This window comes from Patella vulgata, chromosome 2, assembly GCF_932274485.2.
Source record: "Patella vulgata chromosome 2, xgPatVulg1.2, whole genome shotgun sequence".
In the NCBI taxonomy this organism is placed as follows: domain Eukaryota; kingdom Metazoa; phylum Mollusca; class Gastropoda; family Patellidae; genus Patella; species Patella vulgata.
The window spans coordinates 82,720,027-82,742,813 of record NC_065880.2 but is presented as its reverse complement, the minus strand read 5'-3'; the positions used below and the strand labels follow the sequence as shown (position 1 = coordinate 82,742,813).

Genomic DNA, 22,787 nt, shown 5'->3' with positions numbered 1-22,787 from the left:
GGTGATATTGAGACCCAATAAACCTGTCTGTTAGCTGCCTTCAATTCTTCTCGAAAGTTAACTGGCATAAAGAATTCTTAGTATGTTTAAAGATACATTATGGGAGATTAGATAAAGAACTGCCAGTTTTCACTATAATAGTTAAAAACTAGATAATGTTAAGGGAATTTGCTGAAAACTCCAGTCAAATTGATCCATCATTATTACTAAAATCAGTACGATAACAAAACAGGGTCTCAATTATCGATTTTTTTTATTTAATCATGAATGGGCGGTGTTAAGCAGATCGGATCGTAATTCAGTAAATAACATTTTAGGCCTAATGGGCAGATTTACCTCTTGCATAATGTATGTTGTAATGTTGATAGCAATATTGGTGATGCTGGGATCGATGCAGATCAGGATGCTGGTGAGGAACACTGTGATCGTGGTGGTGATGGTGACGATGATAGTGAGGAGGTGGAGGAGGAGTTGGACAATGATGTACATGTATCATAAGCAAAAAAGTCAAAATAATCTTCTGAATCGTAAAGGTCTATACAAAATTCGTCTGTATCATAATCCACATCCATACCATAGTAATCATCGTCATCGTCGTCACTATCTTCCGTCTTTAGGTTGAAATATTTATCTTCTAATGAACATTTCAACAGAAGGAAATTTTGTACTGTTAATGGTACCTTGAGCTGGGTAACTTTGTCTTGTATGTTTGGTCCTAAATGTTGCCTAATAATTCTCCTACACATTGACTTTAAGCAGATATTATTACAAAATGAATGGAATTCTGATTCTTTGGACATTAATTTAGTTGTCTGTGCGTCAGTATCATCATTGTACTCATGCTCATCTTCCATAAAAGGTAACTTGTAAACAATGTCGATCTTCTCCGCCCCACTTTGATACAACAGATTTCTATAATCGTTAATTCGACTAGATAAAACATCCTCGGTTGGGATATCATCCATCCTGTTTCGTCTATTCTGTCCAAGATTCTGAAAGCTATAGTTGCCAGCTATTAGGTAACTAATCAGCTTAAGACCCTCCGATAAATACTCACGCTCAATAAACTTTATGGCCATGTCCATCATCGTTTTTTCTGCTTTGTCTGTTATATCCACTCCAAAATTATGGATAATGTATATACAGAACTCCAAATCTGTTATTCGATAGAAGTCAAGATACTTTACCATCGACTTTCCAAACTTATCCAAAATCTTACAATCGGTACAGGATCTACACAACTGTTTCACGAGTTTATACTCTCCGAGTTTAGCAGCCAGCATTAAGGCAGTTTGTCCATCTTTGTCCTGTGCATTGACATCTATATCCGAAGACAATATGGCAGCTGACCATCCTAAGTCCCATTCATGGTAGCTGTAGTTGTTGTAGGTCAATTTAACGAATCCAATAATACTGAGATGTAAGACAGTATGTCCATAAATATTCCTTATATTGGTACTGCATTCAAGTTGTAACAAGGCTTTCATATACTGGATGTTGTATAAAATAGCTGCAACCATTAATGGCGTGTTACCCGTAGAATTTATACGGTTTATATCAAACCGCTGATCAGTCAAAAAGTACTCAAAACAGGGAATAGTTATCAAACACCTAGCTAAATAATGTAAAATGTTGTCACCATTTTTATCCAAACCATGAAAATCAACCATATTGGAATCTACCAAATGCTGGAAATAATCATAAGAGTGTTTCATCACGTGTTTTATTAATATATTGCCGCGGTTTTGTGTTCTAAATTCCGCACCAAAACATTCCAACAACTTCATTATTTCTATGCAGTACTCCCCATCTCTGCCCGTGTGTTGCAAACAGTAATAAACAGCTGATCTACCGCGGCCATCTTGTTTGTTAACGTCGGCGTTGAGTTGATGAAGACGTTTCATAAGTAGTGTGTTGCTGTTTTGTACAGCTAACATTAATGGTGATTTTCCTTTGTTATCGGACAAATTCACGCCACAGCCATTCATTTTTAATAAAACATCAACAGCCTTTAAATTGTTCTTTTCTACTGCGAGATATAGGGATGTCCTACCGCGATTATCTTGTTGGTTAATGTCTGCACCATATTGATGAAGCAGTTCCATAAGTTCTGTGTTGCCATTTTGTACAGCTAATATTAAGGGTGGTTTTCCTTTGTTATCAGACAAATTCACGTCGCAGCCATTAATTTTTAACAAAACATCGACAGCATTTAAATTGTCATTTTGTACTGCGAAATATAGAGATGTTCTACCGCGATCTTCTTGTTTATTAACGTCAACTTTGTGTTTATGAAAAAGTTTAATTAGTTCCATATTGCCGTATTGTGAAGCTAACATTAAGGGCGATTTTCCTTTGTTATCACACAGATTAACATTACAGTCTTCCATCTTTAACAAAACCTCAACAGTGCTGTTATTGCCATTTCTTACTGCGAGATACAGAGATGTTCTACCGCGATAATCTTGTTCATTGACACTTGCCCCGTGTTTGTGTAGAAGTTTTATTATTTTGATTTAATTTTCAATTGCTGCCAAAATAAGTGGTGTGATTCCTTTTCTGTCGGCTAAATCCACACAAGTGGCATTTGTTTCCAATAGCATATTTACAGCACACTCGTTGATGGATTTCGTAGCTAGATATAACGGGGTTTCACCAAACTTATTTTGTAAATTAATTCGTATTCCTGCAATAATTAATTTGTGTAATATCACACAGGCGTTGGGTTTTGTGACAATGTGGTGGAGAACTGTACATTGATTTTGATCTACTGCATGAACATCCGCACCATGATCTAGTAGGTATGCCAAAACCGACACAAATCCCCTATACGCAGACATAAACAAGGGGGTCGTCATTTCCCTGGAACAAATATTTACATCAGCCCCTGCTTCCACTAACGCCATTACTAATGGAAGACACGTGGTCTCAGACTGTCCAAAATGTATGGATAAATGTAAAGCTGAAAGACCTTCGCCACATGAAATTTTATTGATGATGTCCTTCACTTTTTGGTGTTTCAACAAAATGGAAACTGTTTCTAAGTTCTGTTTCCTGCAAGCTAACATAAGAATGGTTTCGCCGAATTCCGAATCAACACAAAGATATGGAAATGATACTAAGCATTTCAGTTTGTCTATTTCATCTTTTCGAACTGCATTGCAGGAGGCACACCAACATCCAGAATCCATCATTTCCAAGGATAATCCAAAATGCAGCAGAAATCGGAACTCGTATTCAGTTCTGTTTAACTAGACTGCCTCGGCAAATCTGAAAATAATTTTATTTCCAAATATTATTGCCTAGACTTAGCCAGTTAGTTTATTATGACGGGAGTGGAGTAGGGGTGGTGTGTTATCGAGTGTAACGTAAACCTTCGGGTTATGGGTTAGATCCCGGTAATGTACATGGCAACAAGTATGGTCGCCAACAATGATTCATCTGTGATATGGGGTGGGGGGTGGCGAATAGTTAACGGGTTTGCGTTGGGTGATTAGGTCTGTCAGAGTCGAGTCGGGGGGTTTTCATTCCCAGTTTGTATGTGACAAATAGGGGTGCCTGTCCAATCTCGCGAGTCTTCTATTGGTCTTCCGGTTTCCTCCCACTGCTAAAGACCCCAACGCGCAAGAGAATTATTGAAATGAAATTGAACAAATTGTTAGTACCGATATGACCTCTCTCTCTCTCGTTAACTCTTTCCAATCAAAGTTAGTAAGACGCAATATGTTTAATTTAGGTCGACATGTATACCGTATATATAGTAGACATAGGCATATATATTACATATAACACCATTGTTGTTTTACATACATCCTAATCGTATTTACATACATCCTAATCGTATTTACATACATCCTAATCGTATTTGTATTACACCATTGACTGGCAACCAATGTTCGAGAAAGACTGGATCAATAAAGGTATATATAATATCAATAAAAAGGGATAAAAGATTATATACCTCTTGATAGAAGACAAACCATTCTGGTCGATCAAAGAAGCTGAGTTTCACATCCTATATCGTGTTATTTTAGGTAAGTTACGTCAGTTCACTGGGAAAGCCCGATTATTTTGAAAGGCTTCTTGTGTGGGATCTTTCTTCTTTTCATGGACACAAATTAAATACTCGCCGTGTTTAACTACAATTTTGGATTAATGGTTAGTGAATAAAGTTCGAAACGGCGTATTTATAACACAGGTTATATAATTCAAAGATAGTTGACGGTATATAATAAACGTATGAAGTAGACACAGTCTAAGGTAGTCGGTGTACATATAATATACATGTACATAAGGGCATGTATACAGTCTAAGTTAGTTGGTGCGTGGCATGTATATGATATACATAAGTGTTGTATACTGTAAGGTTGCTGGTGTGTATATAATATACATATGGGCTGTATGCATTCTAAGATAGTCGGCGTGTATATATACTCTTCAAAAAAATGTAGGGGATATTCAGAAACAATACAGTACAGAAAGCTGATAGGCCGTTTGTGCTCGATTTCGCAGGACCTGTGTACGATTGTATCGATCCTGGGCTTGTGTAGTGGCTCTAGGACGACCTGAAGACCATGTTGAAGACATCTAATTGCAAATTAAATGTAACACACTAAAGCGAAGATACACTAAACAGCAAATCTTATCCAAGAACCGATAAGAAAGCAAACATGGATAGGATAAACCAATGCGGCAGTTTTCATCAACCCTTCCTTGAAGTGTCAAATTTGACAACGAATCCCTCCGACGTGTATGGCGCTATTGCGTGTCGCACGTACAGCTGAGTGGTTCTGTTGGGGCTTTAAGTTCTTCATGTGAACATACTCTCAAAGCATGTCAAGTGTCCATGATTATTCATCATATCACAACCCGCATAGGTATTTGCATTTCAATATCCCCTATTTTTTTAATTTTTTTTTGAAGAGTACGCTGTATACACTCTAAGGTTGTTGGTGTGTGTATAATATACATAAGGGCTGTTTACACCCTAAGGTTGTTGGTGTGTGTATAATATACATAACGGCTGTTTACACTCTAAGGTTGCCGGTGGGTGTGTATATAATATACATATGAACAATCAATGAACTGTTTACAGTACAAGTCTAAACGTGTTGGTGTACATACGCCAATTTTCTGTCTGATTAAAATATTTTTGAGAGAGATTTGAAGCACACTTTTGTTGGTACGAATCCGTCAATATAATGGAAAGCCCCCGCCCCTCACTCACACACACACTAACTTTCGGGCAATCTGACTTTTCAGAGAGACAGGTAAATTATTATTTCATCTAGTTAGCAAAATAAAGTGCCCGAAATCTAATAAAACACTAATATTACTTTTCTTTTGAATCAAATGGACGAATTTGTACTGAATGGACAAAACATTTTGTCTGGAATCACTCTATTTTGTATGCCATTTTCGGGCATTTCCGGTTGTGCCCCAGCCCCTAACATTCTTCGATCCCGTACGCCTATGAATCACCGGGCCATTTCAGTTATTACTTTATCTGATATCTCTAGATTTATCTTTGTAAAAAAACACCGATGAAACATCCTTCATAAAAGGCTTCTGTTCATTAAACAATTTAAAAGTCACGCCATAATCTAATGTTGAAAAACATTTTATCGTTGATGTTATACATACGTATACAATTTCACACACCGTCTTCTTGATATTATATATTATTATTGGTATATGTATTCAACAAGGAAGTTACTCAAATATCTATCTTATTTTAGCATATGTGACGGCGTTAAGGAGCATAAAAGGTCTAACTATTAATTTTACTTACGCAAACCAGTGAGGTGTTACGATAGAAAATCAATGTTAATACACCCGTCTTAATGCTAGGTTCCCACTATCACAATTTGCGGCAAGAAAAGGCCTTTGCGGCCGTCAAATTTTCCAAATTTGCCTGTAACTCGCAATTTTGTCAGTCATTTCAGGTTCTGCCCCTAACATTCATCGAACCCGAACGCCTATAAATGAGACATCCCTCAGCCATTACTGTATTTATTGCGTGTCAAGACAATTTATAAAGTATATATGTCGTAATTTAAGGCATTTTGAATCTCTTGCAAATAGTCTTAAAGGAATATCATTTCAGTATTCACAACATTCGGCATCCTGTGTAGATGATATAAACAAGCCAGTGTCATGTATAATGTTAGGTAAATTTATTTGTTGGGCCTCTATTTAATCCTACTGAATCGATGTCGGTAAGCAATAATACTAACAATAATAATGTACATTTGTAGAGAGCCAAATCCATCAAAAAGTAGTTATACTGTATACTCAGTAAACAGACAATCTAATTCTAATAGCATTCCCGAAATAAGTCAGTCTTCAGCTGTGATTTGAAAGTAGTCAAAGTTTCACTGTTTTTGGATCTTCAGCAGTAAATCATTCCACACTAAAACCTTTGTCACCAAAATGTTTCAGTTTTGACTGTGAAACGTCAATAGTGTTCTGGTTATAAGATCTCATGGATCGATTTGGTTGCTTTAGTGTTAGTAGTTCGGGATATGATGTTTTGTTCGTGGTTTAGTTTCTTAAAGATACATTATGGGAGATTTTTATAGAGAGTTGGCCATTCTTGCTATAACAGTTCAAAAGTAGATGATGAAAGAAGAATATATTGAAAATTGCAGTCAAATTACTTTATTCTGAACATAGTTATCATCGTTGTAATATTTGACTAGAAATGGTAGCGAAATGCGTCTTCACCTTGGCCGATCGTTTGATTGACAGGCGTTAACTCCACCTACATATCTCGATTATCAAGTAAAGTTTTCAATGGCACACGGAAACGCTTTACAGCGGCCTCGCTAAGTACACTCTATCATTTAGCCTCGCTCTAACTGACGTATTTTCATCAGGTTGCCCCCTATTTGATTTAATCAATTAGTTAAATCCTATTTAAATCCGAGCTGTAGCCGAGCCATCCGTGGGTCTACAGAGTTGATTTTGGGCTTGTTGTTTAAATAAAGATCTAATTTATAATTTCTATAACATCTGAAGCCTAAATTAAGACTTGCAATAATCAGATTTAGCTCTTGCATAATGTATGTTTAATTAAATGAATAATCAATTCGAGTATATTTTAGCGTAAATTAAGTCGTAAAATGGTAAATTTTGTCCAAAAAATACACGATCTGAATCTCGATTTAATTTTCAGCACCGGCTCTCCTCGGGGTTTTACGGCGTGGTTTCCCTTGTAAGTGGTGCATAACGGAAGACCTGAAAAGGAACAGTGTCTAGTCGTTTGGCTGGAGCGAAGAATACGACCCATTGTACACATCGGCGTGACAGTTGGATTCTAAATAAAAGTATGTCATAGCGCCCCTGCCCGGGCAAAATTCCCCTTATAGTACAATGTATCGCGTATGTAACAACTTAAAATAAAATTTACCTGTGGCTAAAAGTGGGTTTAAATGTACAGGGGCACAGGAAAGTCAGTGACGCATGGATTTTGAAACATTCGAAAGAACTTCTGGAAAATCTAAATACTCGACCACAATCTCGCTTTTCGTAAGTCAAAACATTTCCGCCCTAACCCCATAAACTCTTACCAGTTAGATTTTATACAAATTCTCGTTTAGATAATAAATAAATAACATCATTTAATAATACATAAAAAGTTGGGGCCTTGATTTCCTCGTGAGTCGAAAATGTGAGAACATAATGGATTTTGAAACATTCGAAAGAACTTCTGGAAAATCTAAATACTCGACCACATTCTCGCTTTTCGTAACTCAAAACATTTCCTCCCTAACCCCTTACATTCTTACTAGTTAGATTGTATACAAATTGTGAGACCCCCCCCCCCCCCACGCCCGAGCCCAATATGCAGTCATTTGAATATATGTAACAAGTCCCTGTGAAAGTCCGATGCATAAGGGATGCGGGGATTTGTCTGAGAAAACGGTAATCGAGCAGCCGAGTGAGGCGCGCGAAATGGCGATGTAATGCTGGTGTGCCGGCGGTTAGCCCATCGTTCTACTAGAATGTCAATTATGATGTAAGTATATTGTACTGTAGTTTACTGATTTTTACTGGTACGTACCTATGTCGAAGTCAAGCTTGGGTGCTAGCGGTTAGTTATTCCACACTGTCCTGAGATGTAGGCATATAAAACGTCGTGTGAAAGATGTGAATTCTACTATATCTAGCTCATAATCAATAGCAAGTGCATTGTAAAGGTGACATTTTATTATTAACCAAATAAACTTTATTATATACTTTATGTTATAGACTTAGCTTCAAGAAATAATAACATAGGTCACTGATAGATAGCGATAACTTAGACTGATCCCTTATTGACCACTCATTTTGGATTTAAAGAACTCTCTGTTTTAAGTTCTTGGCATGTCCAACTCCACGGCCAGGGGCGGGACACAAACTTTTGTTAAGATAATAAAAAAAATAACATCATTTATTAACATCACAATTAGTTATAGTAATAATACATAAAAAGTTGGGGCCTTGATTACCTCGTGAGTCGAAAATGTGAGAACATAATGAGCCTTTGGAAATAAGTGTGCTTAAGCACAAAGCCCCGTTGGCCCGGGAGGGGTAGGGACATCTTCCTTCCTAAAAATCCTACTAAAACGAGATAAATGGTGTACAACATTATTTTGATCATATCCCACTAAGGAATTCACTCTTTATGGATTTTATAAACGTTTTGTCTGTGATTAACCCAATATATTGGGCCTTTGGCCAGAAGTCTTTACGGGTGATACTGAGACCCAAAAAACCCGTCGGTACGATAAAAAAAAGTCTCGATTATCCATTTTTTGGTTTAATCATGAATTGGCGTTAGGCAGCAGATCGGATCCTAATCCAGTAAATGTCGCAGACTAGCGATGACATTGAGAGTTGATTATGGTTTGAATAAGTTAATTAATAATTTAGATAACATTTTAGGCCTAAAGAAAGACCTGCAATGGGCAGATTTACCTCTTGCATAATGTATGTTGTAATGTTGATAGCAATATTGGTGATGCTGGTATCGATGCGGATCAGGATGCTGGTGAGGAACACTGTGATAATTGTTGATAATGGTAACGATGATAGTGAGGAAGTGGAGGAGGAGTTGGAAAATGATGTACATGTATCACAATCATTGAACTCATAATAATCTTCTGAATCGTAAAGGTCTATACAAAATACGTCGGTATCAAAGTCAACATCCACATCATAGTAATCATTGTCATCGTCGTCACTATCGATGCGGATCAAGATGCTGGTGAGGAACACTGCTGTGATGATGGCGATAATGGTGACGATGATAGTGAGGAGGTGGAGGAGGAGTTGGACAATGATGTACATGTATGATAAGCAAAGAAGTCAAAATAATCTTCTGAATCGTAAAGGTCTATACAAAATTCGTCTGTATCATAATCCACATCCATACCATAGTAATCATCGTCATCGTCGTCACTATCTTCCGTCTTTAGGTTGAAATATTTATCTTCTAATGAACATTTCAACAGAAGGAAATTTTGTACTGTTAATGGTACCTTGAGCTGGGTAACTTTGTCTTGTATGTTTGGTCCTAAATGTTGCCTAATAATTCTCCTACACATTGACTTTAAGCAGATATTATTACAAAATGAATGGAATTCTGATTCTTTGGACATTAATCTAGTTGTCTGTGCGTCAGTATCATCATTGTACTCATGCTCATCTTCCATAAAAGGTAACTTGTAAACAATGTCGATCTTCTCCGCCCCACTTTGATACAACAGATTTCTATAATCGTTAATTCGACTAGATAAAACATCCTCGGTTGGGATATCATCCATCCTGTTTCGTCTATTCTGTCCAAGATTCTGAAAGCTATAGTTGCCAGCTATTAGGTAACTAATCAGCTTAAGACCCTCCGATAAATACTCACGCTCAATAAACTTTATGGCCATGTCCATCATCGTTTTTTCTGCTTTGTCTGTTATATCCACTCCAAAATTATGGATAATGTATATACAGAACTCCAAATCTGTTATTCGATAGAAGTCAAGATACTTTACCATCGACTTTCCAAACTTATCCAAAATCTTACAATCGGTACAGGATCTACACAACTGTTTCACGAGTTTATACTCTCCGAGTTTAGCAGCCAGCATTAAGGCAGTTTGTCCATCTTTGTCCTGTGCATTGACATCTATATCCGAAGACAATATGGCAGCTGACCATCCTAAGTCCCATTCATGGTAGCTGTAGTTGTTGTAGGTCAATTTAACGAATCCAATAATACTGAGATGTAAGACAGTATGTCCATAAATATTCCTTATATTGGTACTGCATTCAAGTTGTAACAAGGCTTTCATATACTGGATGTTGTATAAAATAGCTGCAACCATTAATGGCGTGTTACCCGTAGAATTTATACGGTTTATATCAAACCGCTGATCAGTCAAAAGGTACTCAAAACAAGGAATAGTTATCAAACACCTAGCTAAATAATGTAAAATGTTGTCACCATTTTTATCCAAACCATCAAAATCAACCATATTGGAATCTACCAAATGCTGGAAATAATCATAAGAGTGTTTCATCACGTGTTTTATTAATATATTGCCGCGGTTTTGTGTTCTAAATTCCGCACCAAAACATTCCAACAACTTCATTATTTCTATGCCACATTCTTCATCTCTGCACATTTGATGCAAACAGTAATAAACAGCAGATCTACCGCGGCCATCTTGTTTGTTAACGTCGGCGTTGTGTTGATGAAGACGTTCTATCAGTTCTGTGTTGTTGTTTTGTACAGCTAACATTAAGGGTGATTTTCCGTTGTTATCGGACATATTCACGTCACAGCCATTCATTTTGAGCACAACATCAACAGCCCTTAAATTGTTACTTTCTACTGCGAGATACAGAGATGTTCTACCGCGATTATCTTGTTGGTTAATGTCTGCACGATATTGATGAAGAAGTTCCATAAGTTCTGTGTTGCCACTTTGTACAGCTAACATTAAAGGGGATTTTCCTTGGTTATCAGACAAATTCACACCACAGGAATCTATTTGTAACAAAAACTCAACAGCGCTTTTATTGCCATTTCGTATTGCGACAATCAGAGATGTTCTACCGCGGCCATCTTGTTTGTTAACACTAGCACCGTGTTTGTGTAGAAGTTTTATTATTTTGATTTCATTTTCAATTGCAGCCAAAATAAGTGGTGTGATTCCTTTTCTGTCAGCTAAATCCACACAAGAGGCATTTGTTTCTAATAACATATTTACAGCATATTCGTTGTTGGATATGGTTGCTAGATATAATGGGGTTTCACCAAACTTGTTTTGTAAATTAATTCGTATTCCCGCAATAATTAATTTGTATAAAATCACACAGGCGTTGGGTTTTGTGACGATGTGGTGGAGAACTGTACATTGATTTTGATCTACTGCATTAACATCCGCACCATGATCTATCAAATATGCCAGTACCGATACAAATCCCCTATACGCAGACATAAACAAGGGGGTCATCATTTCCCTGGAACAAATATTTACATCAGCCCCTGCTTCAACTAACGCCATTACAAATGGAAGACACGTGATTTCCGATCGTGGGAAGAGTACAGATAAGTGTAAAGCTGAAAGACCTTCGACATGTGAAATTTTATTGATGATGTCTTTAACTTTTTGGTGCTTCAATAAAATGGAAACTGTTTCCAAGTTCTGCTTCCTGCAAGCTAACATAAGAATGGTTTCGCCCCATTCCGAATTAACGCAAATATCTGGAAATGATAATAAGCGTTTCAGTCTTTCTGTTTCATCTTTACGAACGACTTGGAACCATATGCACCGGCATCCATAATCTACCATTTTCAAGGATAATCCAAAATGCAGAAGAAATCCAAATTGTAGTGAAGTATTTGTACGTATTAGATTCTGTTTATGTGGAATACCTCCTAAAATCTGAAAATAGTTTTATTTTAATATCTTAATCATGTATTGTAGCATGACAGGGGTAGAGTTGGGTTGGGATGGAGGGGCATCGGGTCTACTCTGGGTCTTCAGGTAAAAATAGGGATGTGACAATAACAACGTATTTTCCTGAATTAAAATGTGCAGGAATTTTTCCTTGGCCAATTGACCTGAAAATTCATTTTGTTGCAATTTTTTCGACCTACCACTATTTTTTCGGTCGGAGATCGGCCATTTTCCAAAAAAATGGCGAAAAACTTAATTTGTTTCATCGATTAGGTATTAAGTATAAAATTAGATTTCATATACCGTGTAATATATCCTTTATTGGGTTTTCGGGATTGACAAGTGCGTTACAATATGTTTTACCAATGTCAGATCCAATATGGCGGATATACTGTTCTTTCTAATATGTCCTTTATGTGGTTTTGTGAGTCAACAAACACGAATTTAATATAATTTTCCGATTCATTGATCCAATATCATTAATCCTGCACATCATTTCGATACATGTTATCCCATCCCTAGTCATAGGTTATTTTTGTACTTATGGGTTACATCCAGGTACTGTACGTGACAAGAAGTATGGTCGCCAACAGTGATTCAGTCCTGATTTGGAGGGTTTGGTGGCTGAATGGTTAACACGTTTGATCATAAAGTCTGTCATTTAATCAGGTTGTGTAGTTTCGATTCCCCGCTTGTACGTGACAAGGAGTAGGGTTGCATGTCCAACCTCGTGGTCCTTCCCACTGCTAAAGACACCTACGCGCAAACGAATTATTGAAATAAAATTGAACCATATGCTAGTCTCGAAATGGCCTAGTTTGTTGCGAGTGTATGTTAAACCCATTTCTCTCTCTCATCTGTGATATATGTTAGTCTCGTATTGCCCTTCTCTTAACCTGACTTCCCACTAGTCCGTGACAACATATAGGATCGCCTGTCCGACCTCGTGGTATTTCTCCGGTTTTCTTCCACTGCTAACACTTCCACGTACAAGCAAGCGAAATATTGAAATAAAATTGAACAATATGATAGTCCGTCAATGACCTAGTTTTTGCCACCGTATATACAGGGAAGTAAATGTACATAGGCATACTACATATAATGCCATTGTTGTTTTACAGAGATCCTAATCGTATTAACATTACATCTTTGACTGGCAACGCTGAATCAGAAAGGCTGAATCAATAAAGGTATATATAATATCAATAAACAAAAGACATTAAACATTATATACCTTGATCTTGATAAAAGACGAGTCGTTCTGGTCGATCATATAAGCTGAGTGTCACATCCTGTATCGTGTTATAATTTTAAGTAAGTTACGTAAGTGAGTTCACTGGGAAAGCCCAATTATTTTGAAAGGCTTCTTGTGTGGGGTGTTTGTTCTTTTCTTTATGGCTACCAATAAAAAGTCCTTTATCCCTCGCCGTGTTTAAATGAATTTTTAAATTATTGGTTGGGAATAACAATCTCAGTGAATAACTTTCAAAACGACGTATTTATAATAGAGGTAATTCAAGGTAGTTGGCCTAGCCTATATTGTAATATGCATACGGGTTGTATACTGTATGGTTGCTGGTGAGATAATACATATAAGGGCTGTTGTTACATAGTGGCAGATGTTATAGACGTTTTATGCAGTCTTGACAACATATCAACCTGTTCGCTTTCGACACCGCTGGCGGTCTTGGTAGCATTCCTTATGTCATTATGTAACCTTAACTTGTTGTTGGCATGTTTTATTTAACTGTCTTTGTCTGATAAGCAAACTATACTGAATTTTAAACCCGATATGATACATTAGCCAGATGTCTAATAAGATCCTTTTTCTTGAAGGGTTTATAAACCCAGAAGGTAAACGACATCGGAGTCAGGTCCGGGCAAGGACGTAGAAGACCGGAGGCTGCGGACGCCTTGGCACGAGACGAAACGGAACGAGGGAGAGCGTCTGGGAGTTGGCACACTCGTGCCTAGCCAAACTAGGACATGGCTCCCTCAATACAAGTTAGTCCTGGGTGTCTTTAACATTACGATGTTTGTACGTGATATGTAAGAAGCAGAGAATAAAAATATTATAAGATGTTAAACTAGTCTTGTCAACTGAACCTGATATAAATACCCAATACTGTCACACTGTTTACACTCTAAGGTAGTTGGCGTGTATATAATATACAGTCTAATTATAACGTTATGGGGCCATTTCGAAGCAAGAGACGTTTTCGCTGGCGTTTTGTTTCGCGTGAAGTGTGCGCATGTGGATTTTTACGACCAAGCGTACAAACACTGGTTCTCTGCCACTAAGTTATCAACCGCTCTTGTTTCTGATAATTCAGCTTGCAAATGGCAGACGTTTTTGACATGGTGTTTTTAAAAAGGCGGCGACTGAACGTAAACAATGTCGGTCCCAGGCTGTAAAGCGAAATCCTGACTTATGATGTAATTTAGATGGAATTATCTAAATTTTTTAGCGATTTTTCTGTGCATATGGAAATACAAATGAAAATCGCGCTCGGAAAAAACGGTGGCCGGTGGTTTTCTGCTGGCGGAAACGTACATGGAAATCCGGCCTTAGATTGTTGGTGTGTATATATAGTATTCCCCCCTATACCTCTATGTTTGTACGTGATTTACGAAAGACTAGCCCACAGCCCACTCCCCTTGTCAGTCGAATAGCTACCCATGACAATGAGACACCGGAGGATTTGTAGTCGAAAAACCTATCTCTCGACTTTGCACTCGTACACCCAAAGGCCCACCTGTCAGGTCATTAACCAAGGCCCACACAAGTACGCGCCGAGGGTGCGTGAACGTCCGGGGGGGGGTCTCCCCCTAGGAAAATTTTGGAAATTGACAACCGCAAATCCATTTTCCAAACATTTCAGACCAAAGCACAAGAAGGCAAATTTTTGATTCCTGATACAATTAGATAACAGAATGACCTAAGAGCACTATCATTAGACGAATTTGAGAATTCTCTTGAGTGTCAAAAAAAAACCCAACCTTTTATTCTCTGTGATGAAAATAATGTAAATTATAATATACATACAGTACACGTATTTGACAGTTCTATGGACGCACATCACAGAATATAACGAGAATCTTCGCACTCACAGAAGTAAACGAATATCATCATAAGCTCCTGAACCTCACGAGCTTATGATGATATTTATTTACTTCTGTGATGATAACTGATAATTAATTGTTCTCTAAGAAGTAACAACTTATTTCTTTAGCTTCAAGGATAGCCAAAGTAATCTTCAGGTCTTTTTCTTTTTTCTTTATAGGCTTAGGCCCACTTTTTTTAATGAGCTTAGGCCCACCTGTCACGGACAGGTGGACAGGTGGGCCCAGTCCGGCACTGCGTACACCCATCACAATAATGTCTGACGAAATCTGGAAAACGGTTCAAACTTCTACTTAACGTGGAAACGATGTCGACTCTGGCAGCCCCACTTTCGTACAACAGTAGTTTTCCTTGGTCCTTAATTTTGTTTGATATGAGTTCCTCTATCGGGATAAAATACACCCAGTTAAAATGTTCAAAGCAATAGTTTGCAGCTAGTATGTAACCAATCCACTCGAGAGCATCTGATAATTTATTTCGCTGCATAAAGTTCATCACCAAGTTCGCCATAGTTTCACAAGTTTGGTCTGTTACATCCACTCCACAGCTACGGGTAATATGTTTACAGAAATTAACATTTGACATTTTATTGAATGGATTGAATGGATACGCCATTTATAACAAATTCGACAATAGCGGTCATTTTCAAGATGGTGAACTATCCGACAACGAAATCACACGTTTTGCGGTAAAATCACACCAACCTAAAACATGGAACATCAAAAGTGATAACAATTTGATTAAAGTAAAACATCCTATTTCGTTTCGTTTTATGTTATATTTCAAAATTTCGTTTTACTACACCAAGATCTGAAAGAGTTGTTACATAAGTCTGTGTCCTGAGTGTTGTGAGGGATTCGCCAATCAAATGGTCTTTTGAGCCGAGACACTCAAACCTTCGCTCAGCACAAAGTAATTTGACTGAGATTTTCCATAAGTTCATTTTTTATTATCTTTTATTTTTCAACTATTATAGCAAGAAGGGACATCCCTTTGTCTACATTTTTCATAATGTGTCTTTTAAAAAAAATAGATTAAAACACACAAAAATAAAACAAAGAAAACAAAATCACAAAATTCACGCTACCTAACAGATATGTTGATACATTCATTCGATGTGCGTAATTTAGTAATTATTCGCTTTTCATCTACTCTGAATTGGAAATTTAAAAAAAACACCGCTAATGACAACATGGTTTAGCTTTATCCCTTACTCAACAATAACGCCAACCAGCATCGACGTGAATCTGATATGGCAGAGGTAGTCTTGGACTGGTCCCAAATCTATGGGTTCTGTTGATCTGTTTTGGGTGTTTCTATGGGAACCAATAGTGTCCGTTTACTCAGTGATATTTCTATGTATCTTAATGTTACATGCATTTCTGTACAACTTATCAAGACCTTCACGTAATTCCCTTCATATTTCGGCACTTATTTCGATTGGCTACTGACCCAGCTGGGGACCTCTCAGATTCCTGGATAGAAAATATCATGGCGAATACCAAGTCTCGTACTCTCCAGCTAAAATGTTTCCCTGTTATAATCGAATTGCAAAGTTCAAAGTTCGTTCAATGTTAAGGTTTACGTGGAGGTCGCCATGTTTGATTTGAGTGTGTTTGTGTCACGACCTATAATTGGACAACGCTATTGTTCACGTGTCTGAGGTAAAGGGAGATAGCGTACCTATAAAGTTCGGGAATTTCAGAATAACCTAGCAACAGCTTAATTTTGTAAAACTCGCGGTCGTTACTTTAGGAACATGGTCTTGCACAGGTTCCAAGTCTATGGGTAATTCAGAGGCGTAGCCGTGAAATATATATCTGGGGTCCGCAAATGAAATTATATAAAATGTTGGCAATCTGTGACGCCGGAGCGAGATAGGGAGAGTGTGGGAGGGCCACTCCACTGGAGAGAGGGGGGGGGGCACCATAAAACAATTAATTCTGATCGTATATAGATTGCCGTTGAATGTTAATCAAAACCATGTGGCTGATTATTATGTAAATTAATCGACAAGCGGGTGTATGTCATTGAGTAATAATAATTTTCTTTTTGAAGAGAATTTTCTTGAAAGCTGAATTCCGTTAACTGTCGCTTCTTCATGCGGCATGTAAAGTAAGGAATGCATATTGGATAATATTGTTTAAAATTATCTTATCACCATGGGTCGAATAAATGAGAACGACCAACGAGCCGAAATGCGACGATTCTCGAATCTGCCATTGTTTAACTACATCAAAGCCAAAATGCACGAGAGTGAACGTAAGCTTTTCTTGACTATGAAATTGACATCTCTATTGTGTAGGACCATGGGTCGTCTGTCAGACAGCCCATGATCGTCTAGTATTGTCTCTTGCCGCATTTGTTTCTTAGTTACACACAGTAACAACAATACCACATTTCGTTTCTACATTTTATATTAAGCACTGCTACATATAGGTAACAAAGTTACAAGCATAATAAATTCATTCTCTGTAACCCGATTTCATGCAAACGCGGCGAGTCTGCTGATGGAAATTCATTCATCTTCTCCCTACGTGAACTACATGGCTGTCTACCCTAGAACGCACATTCTATTAAATATATATTCTCAGATTCACACCCATTAATTATTCGATTGGCTAATTATGATGTAATTAATCATGTGATTGGTCACCCTTGCCAAATATGAAATGGTAACTTTCCTACCACGTGTATTTCAAAAAATAACAATTTATCTTTGAAAAATGCAAATGACCATTATGTTTACTAAAGCATACATTCTCTATTTTTGATTATGAACTTAGAATCAATAATTTGTAAAGATAATAATATTGTTTCGGCCATCATATTTCTCCATTCTTTGTCTTTAGACCCCATGTCTTGTTATTGTCACACTATTCATAAAGAATTTTAATTTGCGTTACAGAATTACCTTATACCATAGCTAATATTTTGACAATGGAGGTTAATTAATCAAAACCATAATATTATTTTACATAGATGTTTCTAAGCACAAATTCTTGCCCTCCATATTACTACAATAGGAGCTCATATTTTATTAACGTTACGGTACCTGAAAATAATAATAGAGCCATCGTACTATATAAATTTGTGGGGGTGAGGGGGGGGGGGTCCAAGTATATTCAGCCCCCCCCCCCCGCCCTCATGTGTGACGCCCATGGTAATATTAGTTGATATCATTGATATTTTTATGTATCTTAATGTTATATGCATTTCGATTTAGACATACTCTCGTTAGACAAACAAAGGTAATGTTGATAGCAATATTGGTGATGTTGATATACATGCTGGTGAGGAGCATTGTGATGATGGGTGGTGGTGGAGATGATGATAGTGATGCGGTGGGGGGGGGGAATAATGTGCATGTATTATAATCTTCTGAATCGTAAAGATCTATACAAACTTCGTCTGTATATCATATTCTACATCCATATCGATGCGGATCAGGATGCTGATAAGGAACACTGTGATGATGGTGATAATGGTGACGATGATAGTGAGGAGGTGGAGGAGGAGTTGGACACTTATGTACATGTATCATTATCTTGGAAGTCATAATAATCTTCTGAATCGTAAAGATCCATACAAAATACGTCTGGATCATATTGCATATACATATCATAACTGTCGTAATCGTCGTCACTATCTTCCGTTTCTAAGTCAAAATATTTATCTTCTAATGAACATTTCAACAGAAGGAAATTCTGTACTGTTATTGGTACTTTGGCCTGAGGAACTTTGTCTTGTATGCTTGGTCCTAAATGTTGCCTAGTAATTCTCCTACACATTGACTTTAAGCTTAAGCATATGCCATTACAAAATCGATGGAATTCTGATTCTTTGGTCATTGATCCAGTTGTCTGTGCGTCATCATCATCATTGTACTCATGCTCATCTTCCATGAAAGGTAACATGGAAACAATGTCGATCTTGTCCGCCCCACTTTCATACAACACTTTTCTAAGGTCGTTAATTCTAGCAAATAAGGGATCCGACATCGAGGAAATGTACATCCTGTTTTGTCTATTCTGCCATATACTCTGAAAGCAATAGTTTCCAGCTATTAGGTAACCAATCAGATTCAGGGCTTCCGATAAATCACCACGGTGCATAAACTGCATGGCCACGTCCATCATCGTTTTTCCTCCTCTGTCTGTTATATCCACTCCACAACCACGTATAATGTATTTACAGAACTTAACATCTGGTATTCGATTGAATTCAAGATAGTATGCCATCGAATTTCCAAACTTATCCAATATCTTACAATCAGCACCGGCTCTACATAGCTGTATTAAGAGTTTATAATTTCCGAGTTTAGCAGCTAGCATTAAGGCAGTTTTTCCATCTTTGTCCTGTGCATTGACATCTATATCTGAAGTCAATATAGTAGCTAACAACCCCGAGTCCCATTCATGGTAGCAGTCGTATTGGATCAATTTTACGATTCCAATAATACTGAGATGTAAGACAGTATGTCCATAAATATTCCTTATATTGGTACTGCATCCATGTTGTAACAAAGCTTGCATATACGGGATGTTGTATAAAATAGCTGCAACCATTAATGGCGTGTTACCCTTAGAATTTATACGGTTTATATAAATCCGCTGATCAGCAATTACCTTAACAAACGAAGAAAAAAATCTTCCCAAACAAATAGAGCCTATGAGACTTCTGGCTACATAATGTAAAATATTTTCACCGTTTTCATCCAAACCATGAAAATCAACCATATTGGAATCGACCAAATGCTGGAAATAATAATAAGAGTGTTTCAACGCGTCTTTTATTAATTTATTGCCGTGAATTTGTGTTCTAAATTCCGCACCAAAACATTCCAACAACTTCATTATTTCTATGGAATCCTCCTCACCTCTGCACATTTGTTGCAAACAGTAATACACAGCAGATCTACCGCGGCCATCTTGTTTGTCAACGTCGGCGTTATGTTGATGAAGAAGTTTCATAAGTTCTGTGTTGCTGTTTTGTACAGCTAACATTAGGGGTGATTTTCCTTTGATATCGGACAAATTCACGTCACAGCCATTCATTTTTAATAAAATATCAACAGCTTTTAAATTGTTACTTTCTACTGCGAGATATAGAGATGTTCTCTTGCAATTATCTTGTTGGTTAATGTCTGCACGATATTGATAAAGAAGTTCCATAAGTTCTGTGTTGCCACTTTGTGCAGCTAACATTAAAGGGGATTTTCCTTGGTTATCAGACAAATTCACATCACAGGAATCTATTTGTAACATACAATCAGTAGCGCTTTTATTGCCATTTTGTATTGCGACAATCAGAGATGTTCTACCGCGGCCATCTTGTTTGTTAACACTAGCACCGTGTTTATTTTGTATTGCAGCCAACATAAGTGGTGTGATTCCATTTCTGTCAGCTAAATCCACACAAGAGCCATTTGTTTCTAACAGCATATTTACAGCATATTCGTTGTTGGAGATGGTTGCTAGATATAACGGGGTTTCACCAAACTTATTTTGTAAATTAATTTGCACTCCAGCGAAAATTAATTTCTGCAAAAACAAATTGGCGTTTGGTTTTGTAACGATGTGGTGGAGAACTGTAAATTGATTTTGATCTGCTGCATTAACATCAGCACCATGATCTATCAAATATGCCAATACCGACATAAATCCTCTACATGCGGATATACATGAGGGGGTCGTCATTTCTCTGGAGGAAATATTTACATCAGCCCCTGCTTCCACTAACGCCATTACTAATGGAAGACACGTGGTCTCCGAGCGTCCCAATTGTATGGATAAATGTAAAGCTGAAAGACCTTCGACATGTGAAATTTTATTGATGATCTCCTTGACTTTTTGGTGTTTCAACAAAATGGAAACTGTTTTCAAGTTCTGTTTCCTGCAAGATAACATAAGAATGGTTTCGCCCTGCTCCGAATTTACACAAGGATTTGGAAATGATACTAAGTATTTCAGTTTGTATATTTCATCTCTTCGAACTGCATTCCACGAGGCACACCAACATCCAGAATCCATCATTTCCAAGGATAATCCCAAATACAGCAGAAATGTGAACTCTAGTGGAATATCTGTACTTATTCAGTTCTGTTTAACCAGACTGCCTCGGTAAATCTGAAAATAGTTTTATTTCCATATATTATTGCCCAGACTTAGTCATTTAGTTTATTATGACGGGAGTGGAGTGGGTGGGGTGTGTCATCGAGTCTAACGTAAACCTTCAGGTCATAGGTTATCTATGTACTTATGGGTGAGATCCAGGTAATGTACGTGTCAACAAGCATGGTCGCCCACAATGATTCATCAGTGATATGGGAGGAGTTAACGCGTTGCCGTTGGATGATTAGGTATGTCATAGATTCGAGTCGCGTGGTTTTCATTTCCAGCTTCTATGTGACAAATGCGGGCCCCTGTCCACTTTCGTGGGTCTTTTCCTGGTCATCCGGTTTCCTCCCACTGCTACAGACCCTACTCGCAAGATAATTATTGAAATGAAATCGAACCATATGTTAGTATCGAAATGACCCCCCCCCCCTCTCTCTCTCTCTCTCTCTCGTTAAATCTTTCAAATCAAAGTTAGTAAGACGCAATATGTTTAATTTAGGTCGACATGTATGCTAAACTGATCCACTATGAACCGAGAACTAAGCGGTTGAAATTTCCGGCTAGCCTTGATCATCATTACTAAAGTCAGTACGATAAATAGCATAGTCTCGATTATCCACTTAATCGTTAAATCGTGAAGGAAAGTTATGCAGTAAATCGGCTCATAATCCACTAAGGATCGCAGGCTAGCGAGGCCATCTAGAGTTAATTATGGTCTGGATAGGTTAATTGTCTAATTAATAATTTAGATAACATTCAGGCCTAAAGAAAGACCTGCAATAGACAGGTTTAGCTCTTATGTTTAATTTAGGTCGACATGTATGCTAAACTAAGCCATCGTATATATAGTGAAGTAGATAGACATAGGCATATACTACATATCACACCATTGTTGCTTTACATAGATCCTAATCGTATTTACATTAGACCATTAACTGGCAACCAATGTTCAAGAAAGACTGGATCAATAAAGGTATATATAATATCAATAAAAGGGATAAAAGATTATACACCTTGATCTTGATAGTCGACAGGCGATTCTGGTTGATCAAAGAAGCTGTGTGTCACATCCTGTATCGTGTTATTTTAGGTAAGTTACGTCAATTCACTGGGAAAGCCCGATTATTTTAAAAGGCTTCTTGTGTGGGGTCTTTCATTTTTTCATGGACACAAGTTAAAGGTCATTTGCTACTCATCGTGTTTAACTACATTTTTTGATTAATGGATTAAAATATCTGTAAATAAAGGTCGAAACGACGTATTTATAATACAGGTATATATTAAACGTATGAAGTAGTATAAGGTAGTCGGTCTGTATATAATATACATAGGGGCTGTATACACTCTAGGGTAGCTGGTAAGTGTATATAATATACATAAGGGCTGTATACACTCTAGGGTAGTTGGTACGTGCATATAATATACATAGGGGCTGTATACACTCTAGGGTTGTTGGTACGTGTATATAATATACATAAGGGCTGTATACACTCTAAGGTAGTTGGCAATTATATAATATACATAAGGGCTGTATACACTCTTAGATAGTCGAAGTGTGCTGTATACAGTTTATGAGTGTTGGTGTGTATTCGGCCTGTC

General features: G+C 37.4%; 1 protein-coding gene and 1 pseudogene across 1 annotated transcript; both read right to left on the bottom strand.

Moving 5' to 3' along the window:
- Positions 1–234: 234 nt before the first annotated feature.
- LOC130010725 (putative ankyrin repeat protein RF_0381) lies at positions 235–4,006 on the bottom strand (annotated as a pseudogene).
- Positions 4,007–8,193: 4,187 nt separating this feature from the next.
- LOC126809960 (serine/threonine-protein phosphatase 6 regulatory ankyrin repeat subunit B-like) lies at positions 8,194–22,263 on the bottom strand. The gene is made up of 4 exons (XM_050534840.2): positions 22,202–22,263; positions 19,518–21,197; positions 15,357–15,426; positions 8,194–11,437 (listed from the first exon to the last, which is right to left on the bottom strand). The coding sequence occupies exons 2-4, from the start codon at positions 21,102–21,104 to the stop codon at positions 9,240–9,242; spliced, it is 3,855 nt and encodes a 1,284-aa protein (XP_050390797.2). The 5' UTR covers positions 21,105–21,197; positions 22,202–22,263; the 3' UTR covers positions 8,194–9,239.
- Positions 22,264–22,787: the final 524 nt, after the last annotated feature.